Genomic DNA, 21,599 nt, shown 5'->3' with positions numbered 1-21,599 from the left:
TGGCCGCATTCTTCGCAACTTCTGTTATATCGATCTACATTCTTGTCTTATCGGAAGACGATGTACTACAATGTCAGTACTACAATGTCAGTACTCAATCCGGGCATATCCTGATAAAACCATGCAAAGATATCTTTGAATTCCTGAAGCAACTCAATCAAGCTACACCTTGTGTTATTAGCAATCAGTGTTCCAATTTTCACCTCATTCCCTTCCTCTAAGGCTATATTTTCTATTGCCTCTTTTTCATGTGGCATGATTTGTTTCTCCTCCTATTTTACCATTCTTAATAGATCGAGAGATACGCCACAATCCTGAACATCTTTAAAATCCTGAGACTCCTCTAAACACATGTCTTGCTCACAAGAGAAATCAGGAACGGCAGTATTAGCGCTCATATCATTGATATCTAGAGACCTGTGAGGAGTATGAAAGAATATACAAAGAATGAATGAATTTGAGAATGATTGTTTATGTGCTATGAATAAAAGAATAAAAGTTGTTAGAATTTAAATGAATATTGGTTGATAAAAAAAATGAGACAATACTCTTTTAAATTGGTAAAAGTTATGCTTTATTTGAATAATAATAGATAAACATAAGCCTATTCTCACAAATGTAATCTTACTACTCCTAGGCTCTAGAGTAATAAACATGTTTCGATAATTACTCTGAAAAATTTCTAAAGACTACAGGAGAATCCTCCGCAGTCCAATTGTTTAAAGAGCTCCCCGGTTTGTAAGGGCGAATACCCTCGAAGTTTTCCTGTCCAAACCACTCACTATGTACAACAATGATCTGATGGCTATCTTCTACCAGCAACCTTCCAGACTTAAAGGTTTTGGATATAGGTAGGAATATCATCAGTCCCCAGTCCACCTCTCCTCCGTTCAAACGCGCCTTCCTTCTCGCTTGACGCTTTTCCATCTCCTGTCTCTTTTGTTTATAGTCTGGCTTAAAACCCAAACCAAAACGATCCTTCTTTTCTATCAATTTTGGGACTTGAATCCCTCCTTGCAACTCTAGTCCTTTTCCTGGCAATGTTCTTTTCCCCATCATTATTTACGAGGCCATCCTTGTTGCTCTAGATATTTTGGGAAGCGGCACCTCACTTCCCTCCGAAATGAAGGTGGCATTAACAATTTCCAAGGAACGAAAAGAACACTTGATAGCCTCCTCATTTGTCTCCATATAAGGGGCTTTACTGATAATAGATGCTATGATGTCCTCTTCTGCATTGATGGTTATCAAGCGTCCGTCTGTCACCAACTTTAATTTTTGGTGCAGTGAAGAAGGCACCGCTCCTGCTGAGTGTATCCATGGCCTCCCCAACAAACAATTATAGGAGGGCTTGATATCCATTACCAGGAAGTCAACTTCGTATGTATTTGGTCCAATTTCTAGAGGGATGTCAATCCGCCCTATTACTTTTCTTTCAGTTCCGTCAAAGGCTCTTACCACATTATGACACGTCTTCATGTGCGAACTGTCGATGGGCAATCTATTCAATGTAGATAATGGAAGGACGTTCAAAGCGGACCCATTATCAACGAGTACACTTGGAAGCGTGTATCCTTTGCAACGAGTGGTGATGTGCAATGCCTTAGTTGACCCTATGCCCCCAGGTGGAATTTCATCATCATTAAAGTGGATGAAATTATTGGCATTAATGTTATTTATCAACCGGTCCAACTTATTGACAGATATATCATGAGTGACATATGTCTCGTTGAGTACTTTTAACAACGCTTCTCGATGCATTTCAGAGCTTAGCAGTAAGGCTAAAATCGATATGCGTCTTTGGTTGTTTACGAATCGCCGACCACATTGTACTCACTATGCTTAAGGAACTTTAGAAATTCCTTAGCCTCCTCCTCACCTACGGGCTCGTTAACAGGTACTTCACTCTTTTTCTTAATTTCAACATTCTTGGGTTTTGTGGGCTCTACTCTGACGTCCCCCATATCATAACGCCTCCCACTCCGCATATGGGAACCTTCATCTCGTACATCTTTAGATGCACTGGCTATGTTTCCTTCTCCTGGCACCGTTACGCTACAGTCATAACTCCATGGTACTTTCTTGCTATCCTTGTAAGGAAAAGGAGTAGGTGTATGGATAATAACCTTAGGCGCTGCTGGTGTCCCCATTTCATTATTCCCTGGCAGGGAGATAATAATCCTTGGTCTACTGGTTCTTTGCTGTTCATTTTCCAGCACACATACTTGCTTTTCACTAGAGCTACCTTCATAAACCTGTAGCTCTTTGTTGTCTATAAAGCCCTGCACCAAGGCCTTGAATTCCTCGCAATCTTCACAGAACTCACCGTAGTCCCACTCATTTTTAGAAGTCAACATACCTCTCTTCATCATCTCCTCCCAGATTACCCTTATAGGCATCCTTATCTCCTCAACATTTTCCTTTTCCCTTATTTCACCGACTTTACCAATGGCATTTATTCTCTGATTGTCATGGTTTGGTAAAGGATTCTCCGTACTTGAGGTATTCTCAAATTTTAAAACCCCATTCTTGATCAACCTCTCTACAGCTTTCTTGAATCCAGTACAATTCTCGATTGAGTGCCCCGATATTCCAGCATGATACTCACATCTAGCATTTGCATCATACCATTTAGGATACGGAGGTTGTAATGGTTTTAAATGGAAAGGGGCTATAGCATGTGCATCATATAGATTTTGATAGAGCTCTCTATACGTCACAGGTATAGGTGTAAATTGCATCCTATCATGCCTAGTGTTGGATTCCTGCTTTTGAGAGCCTTGTTGCCCAACTGTGGCTACTTTGGGTTGGCTAACTATGACTGCTTTTGAATTGAAATCACTTGTATTGTTTACCTCGTTGTCTTTTCTTCTTGGGGCTGATCTTTTGGCTACTTCCCCCTCAATTTTTCCCCCTCTTATGGCATTCTCTATCATCTCTCCTGCCATAACTATGTCCGCAAAACTTTTAGTAGTGCTTCCAATCATATGAGCAATAAATGAGGCTTTCAGAGTATTAATAAATAACATAGTGGTCTCCTTCTCCAACAGTGGTGGTTGGACCTGCATCGCTACCTCTCTCCACCTCTGTGCATATTGCCTAAAATTCTCATTAGGCTTCTTCTCCATGTTTTGTAAGGTAATCCTGTCAAGGGTCATGTCTGTTACATGATTGTACTGTTGCATGAAGGCTTGTGCAAGATCCCTCCATGAACTTATTCTAGCCCGGCTCAACTGATTGTACAATCTGGTTACCGCGCCTATTAAACTATCTTGAAAACAATGAACCAACAGCTGGTCATTATTTACATACCCCGTCATCCTTCTGCAAAACATTGTGATGTGAGCCTCTGGGCAAGTAGTGCCATTGTACTTCTCAAATTCTGGCATTTTGAATTTGTGAGGTAACACTAGGTTTGGGACTAGACTTAAGTCCTTGGCATCAACCCCATGATTATTGCCAGTGCCTTCCAAAGCCTTGAACTTTTCTTCTAACCATCTGCAGTGTTCATCCAATTGCCTTGCAGCTTCGACCTTCAAATCTTCTTTTTCCACCATATCTAGATCGGGAACAAGAGGATTAGTAAGATTGTCACCCATATTAAGTCCTGAACCAATCGGGAAATTCACATGGACACCAGATCAATCGGCCCATACCGAGGCCTCACAAGAGTAGATGGCCTTCAGGAGGTGCCTCGGTTTGCAATGATACATGCGGCGGTGTAAAACCGGAGGAGGACCTCATTTTCCTCTTGATGATGGCCATAGAGCTTTTCCTTTCTCGGTGTCCTTCAAGAATCGAGCCATTTCGCCATTATATTCCTCCGAGCTTCCATCATTTGCTCCCTCATCTCATTCGCATTTTAGCCAACTGTTCTTGCAACTAGTCTTGCATATCCTTTTGCAACCGCTCAAACCTTTGATCCATGTTTTTAGTTTTAGTGCGAGTCTGCCGTAAGGATGTGTAATTTCAGCTTTTTCTTTTCTACCTTTATAAAGAAACTTTAACTAATTAGGGTCTTTCTATAACCTTGAATGTATATGATATGATGTAATGCAAAATGTATGAATGCAACAAAGGCATCAATCTCGATTCAATCCCATTTAGAAAACTTTATTTAGAAAAAGAATATCTTTACATATAAATAGATTACAAGTACGCCGCCCTAATGCCCAAAGTTTTAACTCTACTTAATAAAAGGGCTAGCTCTCTTCCTATGTCTGACGACGTCCCACGCATCATACTCAATACATCGGCTCATACAGCCAAGTCTTGCACATATTCAGCAACATCTCGAATATGAGCTATGGCTTCTTCCATGACATGATCCCTTTCTAATCGCCTCTAGATCGATGAAGCTCTCCTTCAGATAATTTCCTTGCATCTCAAGTTGCTCGATCCAAGTTTACCTTCCGTAATGTCTTGCTTCCAAATCTTCAACTTTAATCTTTAGCTCTTTTAACTCGATTGTAGAATCTTGGTTGCGATGCCAACGAAGGATCTTCCAAGCTCGATTACTTTAGACTTCAACTCTTTATTCTCTTCTTCCAATGCCAAATTCGTGATTGCATCTCCTGAAACTTCTTTTCCCAAGACTCACTCTAGCCTTTCCTTCTTGGACCTCTTTCGCAACTCGATCCAAGACCCTCCTATTTTCGCTCTTCTCAAGGATACTTGTGCCTTTTGTAGTGTTCTTCAAGTCATCTCTATCCTCTTCAATCTTCCTCTTTTCCTTTCTTTCTTTTTCAACCTCTATCTTCTGGACATCAATATCTAAACTCAAGTACATCTTTTTTTCTTCAAGCTTTGCTATCCTTTTCTCGAGCTCCAGATTTTTCCTCTCAAATTCTTGTTTCATAATTTCTAACTCCGAGGGCATCACTTGTAGATATTCCTCCATTGGTCGAGCTCCTTCCATATTTGGCTCAAGAATATTATCATTAATCCTTCTACCTCTCCATTCAACATATTTTAGAGTCGTAGCAGGGCCAATAACTACTCCTTTTAACCGACACGTCTTGTTCCAAGCGCTAGAGATCTCACCGACCTTTTTCTTGTAATCTGCTCCTCTATATGCGAACTCACTTTGAATTAGCCCATGAGTTGCTGGCACAAACTGCCTCAAACTGAATTGCCTTAACACGAGCAAGGGGGCATAACCAATGGCACCCCAAATTCCCAATAAAGGGACCCAATCGAAACTGCCGCAACGGTAAAGAATCTCACCAGGAATCATCCACGGAGCTCTCCACTCAACATCTTTCAGCTGAAGATTTTGCAGTAGTGCCATCCAATTCTCCTTTGGAACATCAACTTTCCTAGTTGAAGCAACTATATCCTTCAGCGGTGAGTAATCCTCGAAGAAAACCCGACAAACAACCTTATCTATCAACCGAAAATGACTATAGAACCAAGCTAGAAGCAATTGTGCACAACCAACAAACCTGCCTGCACCAGTTTTTCTACATGTGCCTAAGGACCTGAATGTCTCTGCCAAAATTGAAGGGACAGAAGTGACTCTCTTATTGAGTCTATGGAAAAGATCTGTGGTTGCCTCATCCACATACCCCAAAGCCCTAGGGAACACCATCAATCCGTACAAACTTAAGGCAAATACATCTACCCTTTTTGTTTCATCGGGATACGTCAAAATCAGGCCCTTCAAAGCGTCCCATGAAATGCACTTGCACTCACCTTTCTCTTTAATCCTGGCTGTAATCCACTGCTCACTCATCCCTGTAATAGCCATCAATTTTTTCCAAAAGATAGGGACATTAACAGCTCGAGAATAGATTCTATCCGCCTGGAACCCGGGACATCGTAACAAGGCAGTGTACTCCTCTATGGTAGGCACCAAGTCTACTTCTCCAAAAGTAAAGCAACTGTTGGATTCCAAAAGCGAGCTGTGGCTCGGAACAAATGCTCATCTATTTGAACATCGAGCAAGTAAGGTAAGTCTCCGTAATTACCATAGAATAACTGTTTAGTCTCATTGCCCATTGATCCCAAATCTCCTTAAGCTCTTGGAGATTATTCTGCGTAACATCGATGCAGTAGTATATCCGACGACTCGATATATATCCCACACTATACTATCTCCCTTTTCTAACCGAGTTTGCTCGGACCATCTATGGACGTTGGCGTTGCCGTCCACTCTATCAAGAAGTCCGTCCTCCATAATAAAACTCTCTAATTTAGACACTGACCGTGAATTGATACATTTGTAAATGCAAAATGTCATGCAAACAAAAGAAAAGAAATAGTCAGTATCACATGATATCAATAAATCTCAACAATAATTTATAAGGGTGATATCTAAAGTTTAACTCTAACTAAGTTGGGCTCTTACGGTTTTTTCTATATGAGGTTGGTTCTAAAGTTTGAGGTACTGAACCAATGATTCCTCGATCCTCACCCATTATAGGCTCATTTGAATCGAGTTCGATTGGGAATACATTTCCCTATGGCTACACGAAGATGAAAATCTCACTAAACCATAGGTACAGATGTATCCCAAAGTGATCCACTATCCTACACGGAGGCGAAAACCTCACGAAGGCGTAGCTTCTCACTCCCACTTAAGGGTGTGACCACAACGGTCATGCAAATGCAATGCGTAATAGAATATAGCAACACATGCAATAATACAAACACATGTAATGCAAAGAGGATTAAATTTTAAAATTTTTAATTTCCGACATTAAGACAAGAGATAATCAATTACACGGCTTGACTCTCTTATTAATCCCCAGTGGAGTCGCCAAGCTGTCGAAACCATTTTCAAATCGAGTTTTGGAAAATGGGAATCTACTTTAAGAAAAATGAAAACGGGAGTCGCCACCAATCTTTTTAGGTGTGATTGGATCACCTTATAAAATGTTTTGTTTTAAAATCATTAGTTTTGGTCTACGAAATCACAAAAATGGGTTCGGGAGCCGGTTACGTACGAGGAAGGGTTAGCACCCTCGTAACGCCCAAAAATTGGTACCTAATTGATTATCAAAATGTCTTTAATGTCGAAAATTAGAAATTTTAATATGTAATCCTCTTTGAAATATTTGAAAACTTGGGTTTACTTATGTCAAAGTATTGGCTTTAAGTTAGCCTTTTAGAAATACCTATCTCGAAACAACAAAATGCTATATCCAGTAAGTTAGGACATATCACTTTGCAGTTCCAAGACAGTCACTTATATTTTGAAATCCTTTAAAACTTAGAAGGATACTTGACTATTCGAACTTAATGAGAAAAGTTGCAACCCAATAAGTTAGGGTACTACCTTTTCAAAATTTCCAAACACCAAGCATTGCCTTTATATTTTTTTGAAAACTTTTGGGGCCTTATTTTTAAAAAAGATGCATGGGGACTTTTATTGTACTATAAATCATACATAGTAACATATTATTGTAGTAAATAAATAATACGTGCATTTTAACAAAATGATAGTAATAATATGAAGATCGCATTAGATGCATAAAATTATATATACATGGCAAATATTAACACTATGCATACAAAAATATATATATAGCATGTATTGAGAATGAATAAATAAAATATACAAATAAACAAGGTAATAATTAAATAATGCATGATATATATAAGAAAGCCATGATTTAATAATAGATGACATACAAATAAAAGTATAATATCAATGTACGTGTCTACAAAATATAACATATAATAATAATAACATTTAACACATACATGTTACATGCCATATAGAAATCTACCAAGGAACTAATAAAAGAAAATGATTGATTGCTAACAAAATATGCATATAATTAAAAGTGAGATATTTCATAACAATTTTAAAATAGAATTTAATATACAAGAATAATTATAAAAGAATAATAATTATATGGTAATATATTTGGCTTGAAAGTATGTATGAGAATTCATAATATAAATTTAAAATGAAATGATATATATAATAAATAATTAATTAACTAATAATGTATGAGAATTCATAATATAAATTCAAAATTTCCAAACACCAAGCATTGCCTTTATATTTTTTGAAAACTTTTGGGGCCTTATTTTTAAAAAAGATGCATGGGGACTTTTATTGTACTATAAATCATACATAGTAACATATTATTGTAGTAAATAAATAATACGTGCATTTTAACAAAATGATAGTAATAATATGAAGATCGCATTAGATGCATAAAAATTATATATACATGGCAAATATTAACACTATGCATACAAAAATATATATATAGCATGTATTGAGAATGAATAAATAAAATATACAAATAAACAAGGTAATAATTAAATAATGCATGATATATATAAGAAAGCCATGATTTAATAATAGATGACATACAAATAAAAGTATAATATCAATGTACGTGTCTACAAAATATAACATATAATAATAATAACATTTAACACATACATGTTACATGCCATATAGAAATCTACCAAGGAACTAATAAAAGAAAATGATTGATTGCTAACAAAATATGCATATAATTAAAAGTGAGATATTTCATAACAATTTTAAAATAGAATTTAATATACAAGAATAATTATAAAAGAATAATAATTATATGGTAATATATTTGGCTTGAAAGTATGTATGAGAATTCATAATATAAATTTAAAATGAAATGATATATATAATAAATAATTAATTAACTAATAATGAAATTATAGTATGAGTTAAAAATATGATTTAATAATAATAATTTATAAATTTTGAATAAAATATATATAATATAAACATAAATAATAAAATTGGTAATATGTAATATACATAATATATATATGTAAAATAATATACAAGTAAAACATAATAAATATTATATAATAAAATATATGGAAATAATATAATAAATATATCATATAATAATGAAAATTTATACGTAAAAATAATATGCGTAAATGAATATATAATATATGTAAAAATATGATAATATATATATAAAATAATAATTATGAGAGAATTAATATACAATAAACAATTATAGTATATATAAAATAACACTTATAAAATAATTTTTATGGAAGTAAAATTAAAATAAATCAAATAAAAATATATAGAATAATAAAATAAATATAGGACTAAATTTAGAGTCTTGTAAAATTATTGGGTAAATTCACAAAGCCAAAACTGAATTAAGACCCGATTCAAGCACCATAAAATTAAAGGAGTCATCAGCAAATTGCCCTATTCCCAAAACGTAGCCGTTTCCCTAATACTAATGTGAATCATTAAGAGGGTCTAATTGAAATAGAATAAAATGTTAATGCCAAATTTCAAAATAAATGAAACAAAATTAAAAGTATAAAAATAGCGAGAGGATCGATTGGGTAATTAACCCACTTTTCAAAAACGCGTGGATCCTCCCCTCGTAATCGGGTCAACGCGGATCTCGGGGTTACAAAGCGGTGTCGTTTTGTCAAGGCTATAAAGCCAATTTCTCACCTTAAAATCATTTGAAATCGTTTTTAGAAAAAAAAGAATTCTCTCGAAGAGAGAAAGGAGAGAGACTCCGGCTCGGCCTCCGTCGGCCTCACCACGCCGTCACGCTACCGCGCCACCCCTAGGACCACCGTACACGGTGGCTAGGGTTTAAAAACCCCTCCTTTCCCTCATCATTTATCAGGTAAATCCCTTCCTTTTATTTTTGTAGGCTAGATTTTGCTAGAACAGTATAAACATATATATGCTACGAAAAGAAATATGCGGTTAAATCACCTTTTCTGAAACTGTTTGTATCTTTCTGAATAACTATGTGTAAGTATGTATTTCTCTGCTTTTAAAAAAAATCGGTCCCCCTTTTACAATCGTCCTCTTCGGGCTTTTATAGCCACTATTTATTACAAAAATTTAGGAAAGAAATCTTTTTATATCTTGCCATATTTACTTTGCTTACTGCTGTGGTTCTTCTTCTTTCCTTGCAGGTGTTCGCGAAAAATCCGGTAGTGGCAAAGGCTCGACAATGGTCTACTGGTGGCGTTGATCTTGGAGTGACTTGGGGCCTGGAATCACGGTGTCGACGAAACGACAAGATTTGAAGAAGTTTGACTCCTCATGTGCTTGCCGCGCGAAGAGAGGGCTAGGGTTTCCAACCCTAGCTGAATGCTTTTAAAGCTTTGGGCCTCCAAGGGTCTAGGTCTGTACATTTGGGCTACGGGTTTGCTTTAGGACTTTGGATAGTAACAGTGGGCCTGTTGAGTGTAACGGGTCTGTTAGGTCTATGTATTTGGGCTTTGTAAACAACTTTTATGGACTGTTTAAATTAAACATTTGTTATTTATTTTGGTTTTGGGTTTCAAAGCCCGATCAAATTTGGGTTACTACAAGATGTTTTTAAGATTACTTGTTGGAATTGTTAATAAATTGTATAGAAAGCTTGTTGATTCGGCAAAGGAACAATTAATTTGGGTTAAAGAAATGGTTGATGTTTCTTCTACAGGAATTGATAGTTTGTTAGTGTGTTTAATGAGGCAAATTGTTGGTGGTGATTTTAGTGATAGGAATCTTTGGTTATGTTTGGAAAAAGGTCCCATTGCACTCTCTGTTTTCTGCCCATGCTATGCAAACACAAGCAACTGCACTCTGTTTTGGACGGTACTCATGACATGGCAAAAAAAACACTAAAATCTTTGCAATTTTCATAATTTTTAAGGTTTCCAGATCCTGTATATGGGGTTCTAAAGTTTGCTAAGAGAGCATTAGACCATATACTAATTTTGTTTCTTGACATTGTTTAATGTAAGATCCTATATATCAAGATTGATACTTGTCCAGAATATTTATCTGGACTCATATTGAATATGCAGACCATCCCATTTTGATGTCAACTAAGCTATATTAACAGATAAAACTGGTCTTCATTTCTTACATGCCTTGATCCTGTTTTTCTATCATTAATTATGAGCAATGGATTGTGTTTTAGATGTTGTATTGGGACATTTTCTGGGGTTTTTAAAACTTTCAGAGCAAAAGTGTTTTCTAAAACTAGACCGGTGGTCAAGCTTTTGGTTCGCTAGTTTGATTTGACCAATTTGTTTAATTTAACTAAATAAATCATTAAAAATTCATTAAAAAATTATAATTCAACTAGTTCAATTGTCTGATTTAATTGGTTTATATCAATTTTCGAATTAATTGGTCAGATGATTTTCTTTGGATTTGTACTTTGGTTAGTTTCTAATTTAATTGGTCCGATTGATTGGTTCGATTCAAATAATCATGGTGTTTTTTATTTTGAATGGGCTTGTCTTATGGTTAATTATTTGTTCAAGTCCAGAAGTTCACTTGGTATTTTTGAGAGTAAATTTTGTGTTTAAGCTATCTTGCAATGACATATCTGAGGATTCTTTTGTGTTTAAGCTATCTTGCAATGACAAATTTTGCAGTGGATATATGTTTGATGATTCGATGTCTGAATTTCTATGCAAGAAGAAAACATTTTTGTTGGCTAAGAAATCGACAAAAAAATGAGGTTTCTGCAAATTTGCTCTCTCTCTAATATTTTTTCAACAAGTTAACTAAATATAGAAATTGGGTTTTGTCCATGCAGAAAACCTACTAATATTGTGGATTGGATTCTGCAAGTTATTAACTTTGAGTCTTAATTTTAATAGAGTTATAATTTGTTTTTTTTTTTGAAGTCATGGAATTATAATCAGTTCAACAATTGTTAAAAAAGGTCAGACAAGTTGCTGTTTTTTTTTTTGTTTATTAAAATGGTTACAGTTTAGATTAGTAAAATGATCTTTGTGAATCTCAGTTGTTCTAAAAAAAAAACCACAATATGCATCGAACTCATTCTTTTTTTTTTTATAGAAAAGAGAGCTTAAACCCTAAGCAAGTTCATAACATAGTCTGCATTGTATGCATCCAACTTTGAACAATAAATTTCTCGATTTGATATGTTATAACTTCTCCATTTCTGAAACTTTCAATCTCAAGTTATCATCTTTGTTATCATTTTCATAGCGTGACATAGCAAGCATAGAATTCATGTGTATGTTCATTGCCAACGGGGTTGCTCGTTTTACCGGAAATCAATTATATACTATTTAATTTAACACTACTTTTATAATATATCGATTTTTTTTTTGGTGTTACAAACTGATTGAGTTAGTGTAATCTATTAACCGAGTCTCAATTCAGTTGAGCAATTATCACAAACCCTTTTTTAGTAAAATCAAAAACATTATTATAATACCTTAAATTATGTAAATTTTAAAATTGCATTTGAAGGATTTAGACCCAAAGTAATAATATTTTAATATATGAACTTAATCATTTCAACCAAAGATTCAATTACCTTTTAAGATTAATTTTCTATAAATTACAATTTTTCACTCACATTTTGCATAAGTGTAATACATAAATAAGAAAATTAGATCATCGTAATTGAACAAAATAAATTCCTTAGCTATTTATAAGTTTGATGAGACAAAACTATTTTCATTTATCCTTAAATTATATTTTAAAAAAGAAATAGAATATTATATATGAATATTATGAATATTATATATAAAACAAATTGCAATTTGCACCTTAAAAGAAATAAATAATATGAATATTATATATGAAGTAGTAGCTTTTATATATATATATATATATATATATATATATATATAAGAATTAATCTATTATTTAATATTTGCTTTTAATTTTAATATCCAATTTAGTATTGGAGTTCGGTTTTAATATTCATTTCGATATTTAAGTTTTATTTTGTCTTAATTAAATATTTGAGTTTGATTTCAATATTTAGTAAAATAAAGGTTTCCATAAAATGATAAAAGTTGTGCCTCTTAAACTTATTTGAATAATTATATCTATTGTTAAAAGATGTGAGTATTCAAATAAACATTTGTTTGGATAATTGTATTTATATAAATAAACATGAAATTATTTGAAAATAAGATAGAATTTCAGTTGCAACAAACTTTGAAACTTTGAAAATGATTTATCCGGATGAAGTATGTATTAATGAAAACTCTATAATTTATCCGGTATTAACAGAAACCTATATAATTTATCCGGATGAAGTATGTATTAACGATATACTTAAGATCTAGTTGGCACTTAAAATCTAGTTGGACTGTCACGTAGGATTACCATTAGGGAGATAATAATAACATAAATGACTAAAATGTAACATTTCAAATATAAGTGACTAAAATATAACCCGAGGCAAACAAAAGTGACTATTTTTGTAGTTTACCCATAAATAAAACATTACAATATATGTAAAAATAATTTAAAATATAAATTTATTAATATATATAATAAACTCAAATAAACAACGAAAAGATAATAAATTCTTAAATATATATATTTGTTTAATTTAAAATGACTTTTATAAAATATTTTCAAGAAATCTACCAAATAAAGGAAAATATTTTACATAGATTCATCCAAACACCGTAAAAGTAAATCATTTCTACAAAAGTAAATCATTTTCCGAAATTATTTTCCGAAAATATTGTATTGGCAAACAAATGCAGCCTAAATATGTATTGCGTTTAAAAATAATAAAGTAGATTATATATTTTTTATAGTATTATATATTTTGATTTTTAATTCATATAATAATAATTATATAATGAATGTTATTAAATTATATTTAATAATAATTATGTTAAAATATGGTTAAATTATTTATTATTTTATTAAAATTATTTTCAATAATAATCTTATTAAAATTTAATAACAATGACAATAATCATCTACCTTAACAAAAATTCGCTAAGGGTATTTCGGTCATTTTAGTTTTTTCCTTATGCTATTACATCATCATTCCATTCAACCAAACATAAGAATACTATTACAGTTCTATTCCATTCCATTCAACCAAACAGTTGAATTACTTATTACAGCTCTATTCCATTACAACTCTATTCAATTATAACTCTATTCCATTATAAGTGTTTTTCGTCAAAATTTGTTAATTTTGCAATTGGTTAGGCTACCCTCATGCAGAGTATAATATGATTAACATAAAATAAATATGTTAAGTTGATAAATTTTAACATAAACTACCAACGATAATAATAATTGGACTAAGATTTTGAGATCGAAAATGTAGGAGGATTGAATTTTAACTTCTAAAATATAGAGACTAAATCTCAATTTCTATAAAAATACAGGAACTAACAATATATTTTAACCTATAAAAAATGTAATACCACAATTACTTGACAATTGTATTTAGGGACAATGATAGGTTTTACTTATACACTTCAATAAAATTATCAATCTGGTACTTGTACTTTCAATTTATCCAATACAAATACTTTTATTCTGTCCAATCTTTCGGTACTTGACCCTAACACTGTTAAAATAGTTAATGACATGATACATTGACCAATCTGGTGGTGCCATGCGGCACGTGATTGACTCATTGGCTATAAGTTCAGGGACCTTTCAGCAATAAGCCCTAAAAAAATTTCTTCCCCACATTAAATTATTTTTTTTGCGTTTTCCCCTGTTTTCTGTTTTCTTCTATTTCCTTTAATCTTTTCATTTTTTCCATCAACCGAACTTTCTCTCCTAACAACCCAATCTGGCCACTAGCTTCGCCACCTTCACCATCGTCCGGCGCCATTTTTTACCAGATTTCTACCTATATAATGAATTCTTCAAGGCTCCAAGTTCCATGGCCATGCCTTAAATGCTCAATGAAGAACAACAATATCATCAAAGGCTCCTCCTCATCCCTTTCTCATTTACTTTAAAAAAGAAAAAAAATCAAGGTTTGAGGATGTAAAAAGTCCTCAAACTTTTTAAAAAAACGCAATTTAAGTCGTTAATTTTTTTTTCAATTGAGCACTTGAACTTTTAAAATGCATCAAAAAGGCTCTCAAACTTTTTCAAAGAAAAATAATTAAGACTCTACTTCCTTTTTCACTCAATTAGGTACTTGAACTTTCAAAATGCATCAAAACGGTCCTCAAACTTTTTCAAAAAAAGCAATTAAGCCATTGCTTCTTCTTCTTTTTTTTTTTTTGCACTCAATTAGGTACTTGAACAGTCAAAATGCATTAAAAATGCCATTTGACCATTAACTTTAACAGTTGATTATTAAAGTTAATTGCCCTTAATTTTTTTAGTTAAAGCCACCCCATGTCACAATCATAATGTGACATGTGGCAAAAAATATAAAAATAAAAATCAATAAAAATTATTAAAATTTAATAAAATATATTAAAATTAGAAAAATCATAAAAATCATAAAAGAAATTATAAAAATTGTAAAAGAATTGTAAACTTTTATAAAAATTATAAAATATATATAAAATGCATCAAAAAGGCTTTTTAACCATTAACGTTAACCGTTGACCGTAAATTTAGCGACCCTCGATTTTTTTCAGTTAAAGCCATCACATATTGCAACACAGTGTGACATGTAACGAAAAATGATAAAAATAAAATTCAATAAAAGTTATAGAAAAATTATAAAATTCTTCTTTTATTACGATAATTTTAGAAATTTTTTACAAATTTTATATTTCTTTACATTTTATAATTTTTTACGACTTTATAAAATTTTATAATTTTTTACGATTTTTTATAATTTTTAATAAAAGTTATATATCAGTTTATATTTTATTAAAATTTAATAATTTTATATTTTTTATTATTTTTACTATATATCACGTTGTAATTATGACACGTGATGATTTTAATTAAAAATTAGAAGCAGTTAACCTTAACTTTAATGTCAACGGTTAAAATTAATGGTCAAATAATATTTTTAATGTATTTTAACAGTTTAAATACCAATTGAGTGAAAAAAAAGAAAAAAAGCAGGGGCATATCTTCAACCTTTTTCTCCATTCTTTAAAATTTTCAATGCTTTCTCTTAAATTTTTATTTTATATTTCGAAAGATTTAGTCGAAAATTTTTAAGATCTCAAAACTCTCATGCAAGTCAAACTGAAATCAAGCTAAAAGAGTAGTTTTCTACCTTAGAAAATCGATCAGTTTTGGGCACTGATGTTTCAAAGGGGCTGTGATTTTGTCTTGGTTTTTATTTCTTTGGGTTTTTGACTTTGCTTTGGTTTTCTGGTTTTTGACTTTGCTTTGGGTATTATCTGAGTTTAGGTCCAATGGAGAAGAAGATGATGATGTTGGTTTGTATCCTAAATGAGGTTGCGACTGATTCTGGCGGCGGCAGCAGCAGCTGCTACTAGGGTAGGGAAAAAAGAAAAAGAGATAAACAAGAAAAGAAGAAAAAAAGTTTACTTTGGGTTATTTAATTTAAAGTCCTTTTGATTGCTTGAAATAAATATTTTTAACAAAATTATGAGATGTGGCACCCTATAATTGCTCTATGTAATAATGTAGGGAAATACCATAATTATAGACGGAATTAAAAGTTCAGATATTATAATGAACAAATTAAAAGTATAGGTATCACATTGATAAATTTGTTAAAGTCCTGGGATAAAACTTGGGATTATCCCTTGTTAATATTAACTTTAGGTACATTCAATATAATTTGTTATGAAAAAATACAAAATGCGTAGAAGGGATTGTCGCATTTGTGCGTAATGCATGTCCTTTAACGGGAAACGGTCTAGAAAATTAAATATTATTAAATATTTACCAATTATGTACCCAAAATTTATCAATTTTCTGAAGAACAAAAATAAAATTATCAATTTTCCGAACGCATAACTATAATTATTCTTTTTGTTAATAAAGATGAATATATAAATGTTTATCTAGTTTTCTATTGGAGGCTTTTACGCGATTTTCTCTTATTATTATTATTATTATTATTATTATGCAAATTAAAATTGTTTAACAAGTTAGAAATGTTTTCATTTTAATTAATTGCGTAATTAATTTATTTTGAACTTCATTATATAGGCTAAATTTTCATTTTAGCTACTATTGTTTAATAACATAGGAATTGTGCCATTAATGACATTTTATAAACATTGTTGTTAACAACATAAATTCTATCGAAACAAAAACAGCATTGGTGTTACTAATTATGCCACAATTCTATTCAAACTATTTTTTTTTTAATATGTCAAAGGTTTTATATTTTTTAAAATTTAAAATTAATCTATTTAATTTTGAGATATTGAATCCTTGTTTTTTTATTAAAAGTAAATGATATAAGTCACACTATTGGTGATTGCCATAGCTTAAAGGACCCCGCTGAGAAAGTCATGAGTAAAGAGTTATTAAAAAATTTGTAGTAAATGTCTTGCTCACTATAGGGAGAGGTTAAAAGAAAAATGTCTTAGTAAAAAGACATCCTTGAAGTCCTAAAATATTACTGTAAAAGAAACAGTATGTCTAGTGTCACGGGTTGCGGAAGGGAGCCTGCAACCAAGACAAACTTGAATGATCCATCATGTTCACGAGAGGTCACTTAGCCCAACAGGACTAGCCAGTTGCTTGAAAAGATTGAAGGCCCATCTACATAGCATGACAAGTATGAGAAGTAATCTTAGAAGATATGCAATTTTAGAAGATTTGTAATCTTAGAAGATTTGATTATGTAAATCTTAGAGATTTAATTTGTAGATTGCTTTTAATCAACCATTGATACTTTAATTTGTACCGTTGGATCTAGGAGAGTTCAACTATAAATAAAGACCTCTCCCTCTCATTTGTAATCACTTCCTTCTTGAGTAATATAATTCTTTGAAAGCATTCACTCAAACTCTTATGCTTTTACTTCTTTTTTTTTGTCTTTTCTCTTCTTTCGAGTTCTTTTTCTCTTTTGAGTTATTTCTGCTTTGCGTTGGTACCTTAAGGAGTTCTAAGAGAATTCTAAATTTTAAGAGTTAGGCTGATTTAAGCGTATTTGAAGTAAAAGAATCGCCTAAGGTCACACGGATTGAGAGACGAAAGATATATTGAACTTAGTAAAATGAAATGGTTGAATAACTAAATAATGAGATTATTCAGGAATACACATTGAATGCTAAGATTACACATTGAATTTCTGGTAGGACGTTTATGATAAAAAAAATCTTTGTGATTGTTCCAGAAGAAATGAAACAAAAGATACGGTAGAGCTAGGACAGTTATTGTATGAGGTTTACCCAATGCTAAATGTAGAGGTACATAGTAGATTGATATAAACATCATGAGCTATCCTGCAATAAACCCAGTTGTTGCTGATACCTTCTTTTTGGTTCATTCTTCTCCTTCTTCCATAACCTGAGCTTGTAGAAGGAAGATATAAGAGGAACCTATAGATAATGTGGTCAGAAATCCCTAGCCCTAGACAAGGTCGTGAAGGCATCTTTCAAGATGTCGAAAGAAGTTGTCAATTAGATTAAGCCAATGGAGACCCATGGAAAGGCTAGGAAAGCAAGCCTATCGAGGATTTGCTATTGACTTTAGAAAATTGGGTGCTCAATCTCGAGGAGTCCATGGGGGACATGAGGGAGACGCTTGAGATGGTTGAGGGATGCACCGATGAGTTGGACTCAAATGAGGGATTAGCTCAAGAAATTTGCATTGGATTCTCTTGATTCCACTACAAACAAGTTGACAACAAGGGATGATGCTCTCGAGGCCATGGTGATGGCCTTAAAGGAAGAGATTGCAGAACTTAAGGGGGAGCTCACTATCTACAAGGTTACCTTGAGAAGTGGGATGTTGGCTTTAGAACCAAAGCAACGGAATATGGATGTTTCTAAACCAAAAGAGTTTAAGGGGACAAGGTCCGCAAAGGATGTGGACAACTTTCTTTGGAGGATAGAGCAATATTTTCGAGCGATAGGCATCGGGGATAATGCCACTAAGGTAAAAAATGCTTCAATTTATTTTACTGATGTTGCTTTCTTGTGGTGGCATCATAGGTCTACAGATAAGAAGCGTGGTGGGATGACTATTGGGACTTGGGAGGAGTTCCAAAAAGAGTTTAAGAAGCAGTTTTACCCACAATATGCCGAGAAGGAGGCTTAGGAAAAGTTGTGACAACATATGCAGTAAGGCATTATTCAGGAGTATATTTGAGAATTCAGTGATTTGGTAGATCAAATCTCTGACTTGAGTGAGAAAAAAACATTCTATTGGTTTAAGGACGAGTTAAAGCCTTGGACGAAGCAAGAGTTACATCGACAAGGTATCGCAGAACTTACTGTAGCCATGGTTAAGGTCAAGGCATTCTATGAGTTTAGTAGTAAAAACTCTAATAATCATAAGCTGTCCATGTAACGCCCCAATTTTCGGGAATTCTGTGAAAGTTGGTAAAATTTCATGCTTTGATTTTGTCATTTGTGAGTGAAATTATGAAATAGGACCTATGTAAAAATGTTTGAAAATGCTATAGGCTAAATTGAAGTGGCCAAATAAATAGGAGTGCAAAATAGGAGGATTTGCATGACAAACCTCCCATTTTACATGAAGTGGCCAGCCATCATGTTGTTGTAGACAATATGAGCACTTGATATCCATAATTCATGGTACAAATTGATAATGGGTTAGGTAAATGTTCCATGATAATGGATTAGGTAAATATTCCATGATAATGGGTTAGGTAAATGTTCCATGATAATGGATTAGGTAAATATTCCATGATAATGGGTTAGGTAAATGTTCCATGATAATGGTTTAGGTAAATGTTCCATGATGGGCATTTCATGTCTTTTGTATTAAAGAATTAAATGGATGATATATGAAATTTTATTAAAAGAAAAAGGGGTGAAAAGAACAAAGTTTTGTCCATCTTTGTTCATCATAGCCTAAAGTTAGAGAAGAGAAAGGAGAGGAGAAAGCTCTTGAATGTTCGGTCACTTGGGGAAGAAAATTAAAGGTAAGTTCATGGTAGTTTGCTTCTATCTTGATGTTCATGAGTTCTTCTTGATTCTACCTTAACTCTTGAAGCATATTTTGATTTTTAGTTGTGTTGTGAGCATTTAGTCATGAATTAAAATGAAAGAAATGGTTGTTGTTTCATGTTCTTTTGATGAAAAAATGGAAGATAGGTGAAGTTGAGCCAAACAAATGAGCATGCATGTGCCTTAGATGTTAAAGGGAAAAACCAGCTAACATGTTGTGCTTTAAAATGATGAAATGGAGATTATACTTAAGTAAAATCATAGACATGTGATGATTGATTGGTGATATACAAGTTTAAATAACAAGCATGCAAGTTAGGTGTGAAAGAGTGATTTGGTAATAAATCTGCTTGGGACAGCAGCAGTAACGTGACTTTGGAAAATCACCATAAATTGTGGAAGATGAGTTAGAAGCTGCATAAATTATGTAATTAAAGCTTAATGAGTCTAGTTTCAAATGGAATAAACTAGAACATATTTTGAATTCTGTACAATGAGAAATTTGATTCGTAATGAAGAGTGGTCAGATTAGTCAAACAGTGAAACATGGGAAACTTTGATAAAAATCTGGTATTGATTGACTAAACCAAAAATTCTGAAAATTTTATGGATAAAAGATATATGAGTCTATTTTCAAGGAAAATTAATGGAACTTGATTTGGAGTTTTGTAGCTCCAGTTATAAATGATTTAGTGACTGTTGCTCAGGAAGACAGCTTGCAGTGAAATTATGATTATGTGGTAAACATTGACAAAAATTTGTTAATGAGTTGCTTATTGTTTTCTTATAAGCTTACTATGATCTGTAGGTGTGGTTGGCCGAATATTGTATGGGGTTAATACGTAGTTCGTATTTGAATAGTTAGATTAATGTGTTAGTAATCCAATTGTAGGCAGTTCGTGTGTGGATCTCGTCAACATATCGTCGCAAACAGGTGTGTAACTAGCACCTTCTTTCTTAGTCTGGATCGGCAAAAGTCGAAAAGCCGAAATCCTGAAAACTGGTATTTTTTTTAGATTTGCGAGTGTGTGAATGCTCGTGAGGTAAATCGATTAATATTTTTAGTAAGCTGCAAAATTTGGACTGCAAAGTGCATGATTTACGTGCCTCGATATTTTTGGGCTTAATGGGCCAAAATTGGAATGATGGGCCAATCGGCCCAATTCGGTAAGAACCCTCGACGTGATTCGTTAGTACGTGAAAAGTAGGAATATGCATGAAAAACCCTAAAATAGATAAATTACTGAAATACCTTTAAAAGTGGAAAATTTACGCTTTTACCCCTAGTAGATAAATTACCAAATACCCTTAGGGTTAAATTGACCTAAATGCATGTTTGATGTTGTTATTTCTCGCATGCCATGTTGTTATTATCGATGTATGGAATTAGGATATTGACGAGGAAGTATCGAAAGTGGCTTGTCCACGTCTTTGGAGGCTTTGCCTCAATTTATTGATAATCGAGCAGCAAGGTGCAGAATCGTGGAGTGTTAGGTGGGTGGGTTGAGCTATTCCCCACATGGAGTGTAGGGCTGAATGCATGTGGAGTGTAGTGGTTGGTGGGTTGAGTAGTCTCCCAAATGGGCTTGCATATGTTATTGATGTTGCATGTATTTTAAAATGGGCCTATGGGCCATATCATTATCTGAATAAGGGCTAAGGCCGGTTTATTGTAATCTGAAAAGGGCTCGGTCCAGATACCATCATTACTGAATGGGCTTAGGCCCAATAGGCTTGAGCTGACTTGGGCTTTGAATGGGTTTTCCTTACACATTGAGTTTCCCAAACTCACCCCTTTATTTTCA

General features: G+C 33.1%; 2 protein-coding genes across 2 annotated transcripts; both read right to left on the bottom strand.

Annotated features, from left to right (window-relative positions):
• Positions 1–1,808: 1,808 nt before the first annotated feature.
• LOC108477914 (uncharacterized) lies at positions 1,809–3,158 on the bottom strand. The gene has a single exon (XM_053031021.1). The coding sequence runs from the start codon at positions 3,156–3,158 to the stop codon at positions 1,809–1,811; it is 1,350 nt and encodes a 449-aa protein (XP_052886981.1).
• Positions 3,159–4,534: 1,376 nt separating this feature from the next.
• On the bottom strand, positions 4,535–5,749 carry LOC128295441 (uncharacterized). The gene is made up of 2 exons (XM_053031020.1): positions 4,954–5,749; positions 4,535–4,863 (listed from the first exon to the last, which is right to left on the bottom strand). Exons 1-2 carry the CDS (start codon positions 5,747–5,749, stop codon positions 4,535–4,537), a joined length of 1,125 nt encoding a protein of 374 aa, XP_052886980.1.
• Positions 5,750–21,599: the final 15,850 nt, after the last annotated feature.

This window comes from Gossypium arboreum, chromosome 7 (assembly GCF_025698485.1).
Source record: "Gossypium arboreum isolate Shixiya-1 chromosome 7, ASM2569848v2, whole genome shotgun sequence".
In the NCBI taxonomy this organism is placed as follows: Eukaryota; Viridiplantae; Streptophyta; class Magnoliopsida; order Malvales; family Malvaceae; genus Gossypium; species Gossypium arboreum.
Note: the sequence above shows the minus strand (reverse complement) of the source record. Positions and strands in the feature narration are given on the sequence as shown.

What these genes read in the sequence shown, in the direction of transcription:
- LOC108477914 (XM_053031021.1), bottom strand. Translation starts at nt 3,158, where the DNA reads ATGACCCTTGACAGGATTACCTTACAAAACATGGAGAAGAAGCCTAAT.
- LOC128295441 (XM_053031020.1), bottom strand. Translation starts at nt 5,749, where the DNA reads ATGGCTATTACAGGGATGAGTGAGCAGTGGATTACAGCCAGGATTAAA. An exon ending in AAAATATGTTGAATGGAGAG is followed by an intron (nt 4,864 to 4,953) that starts GTAGAAGGATTA and finishes CCTCGGAGTTAG; the next exon opens with AAATTATGAAACAAGAATTT.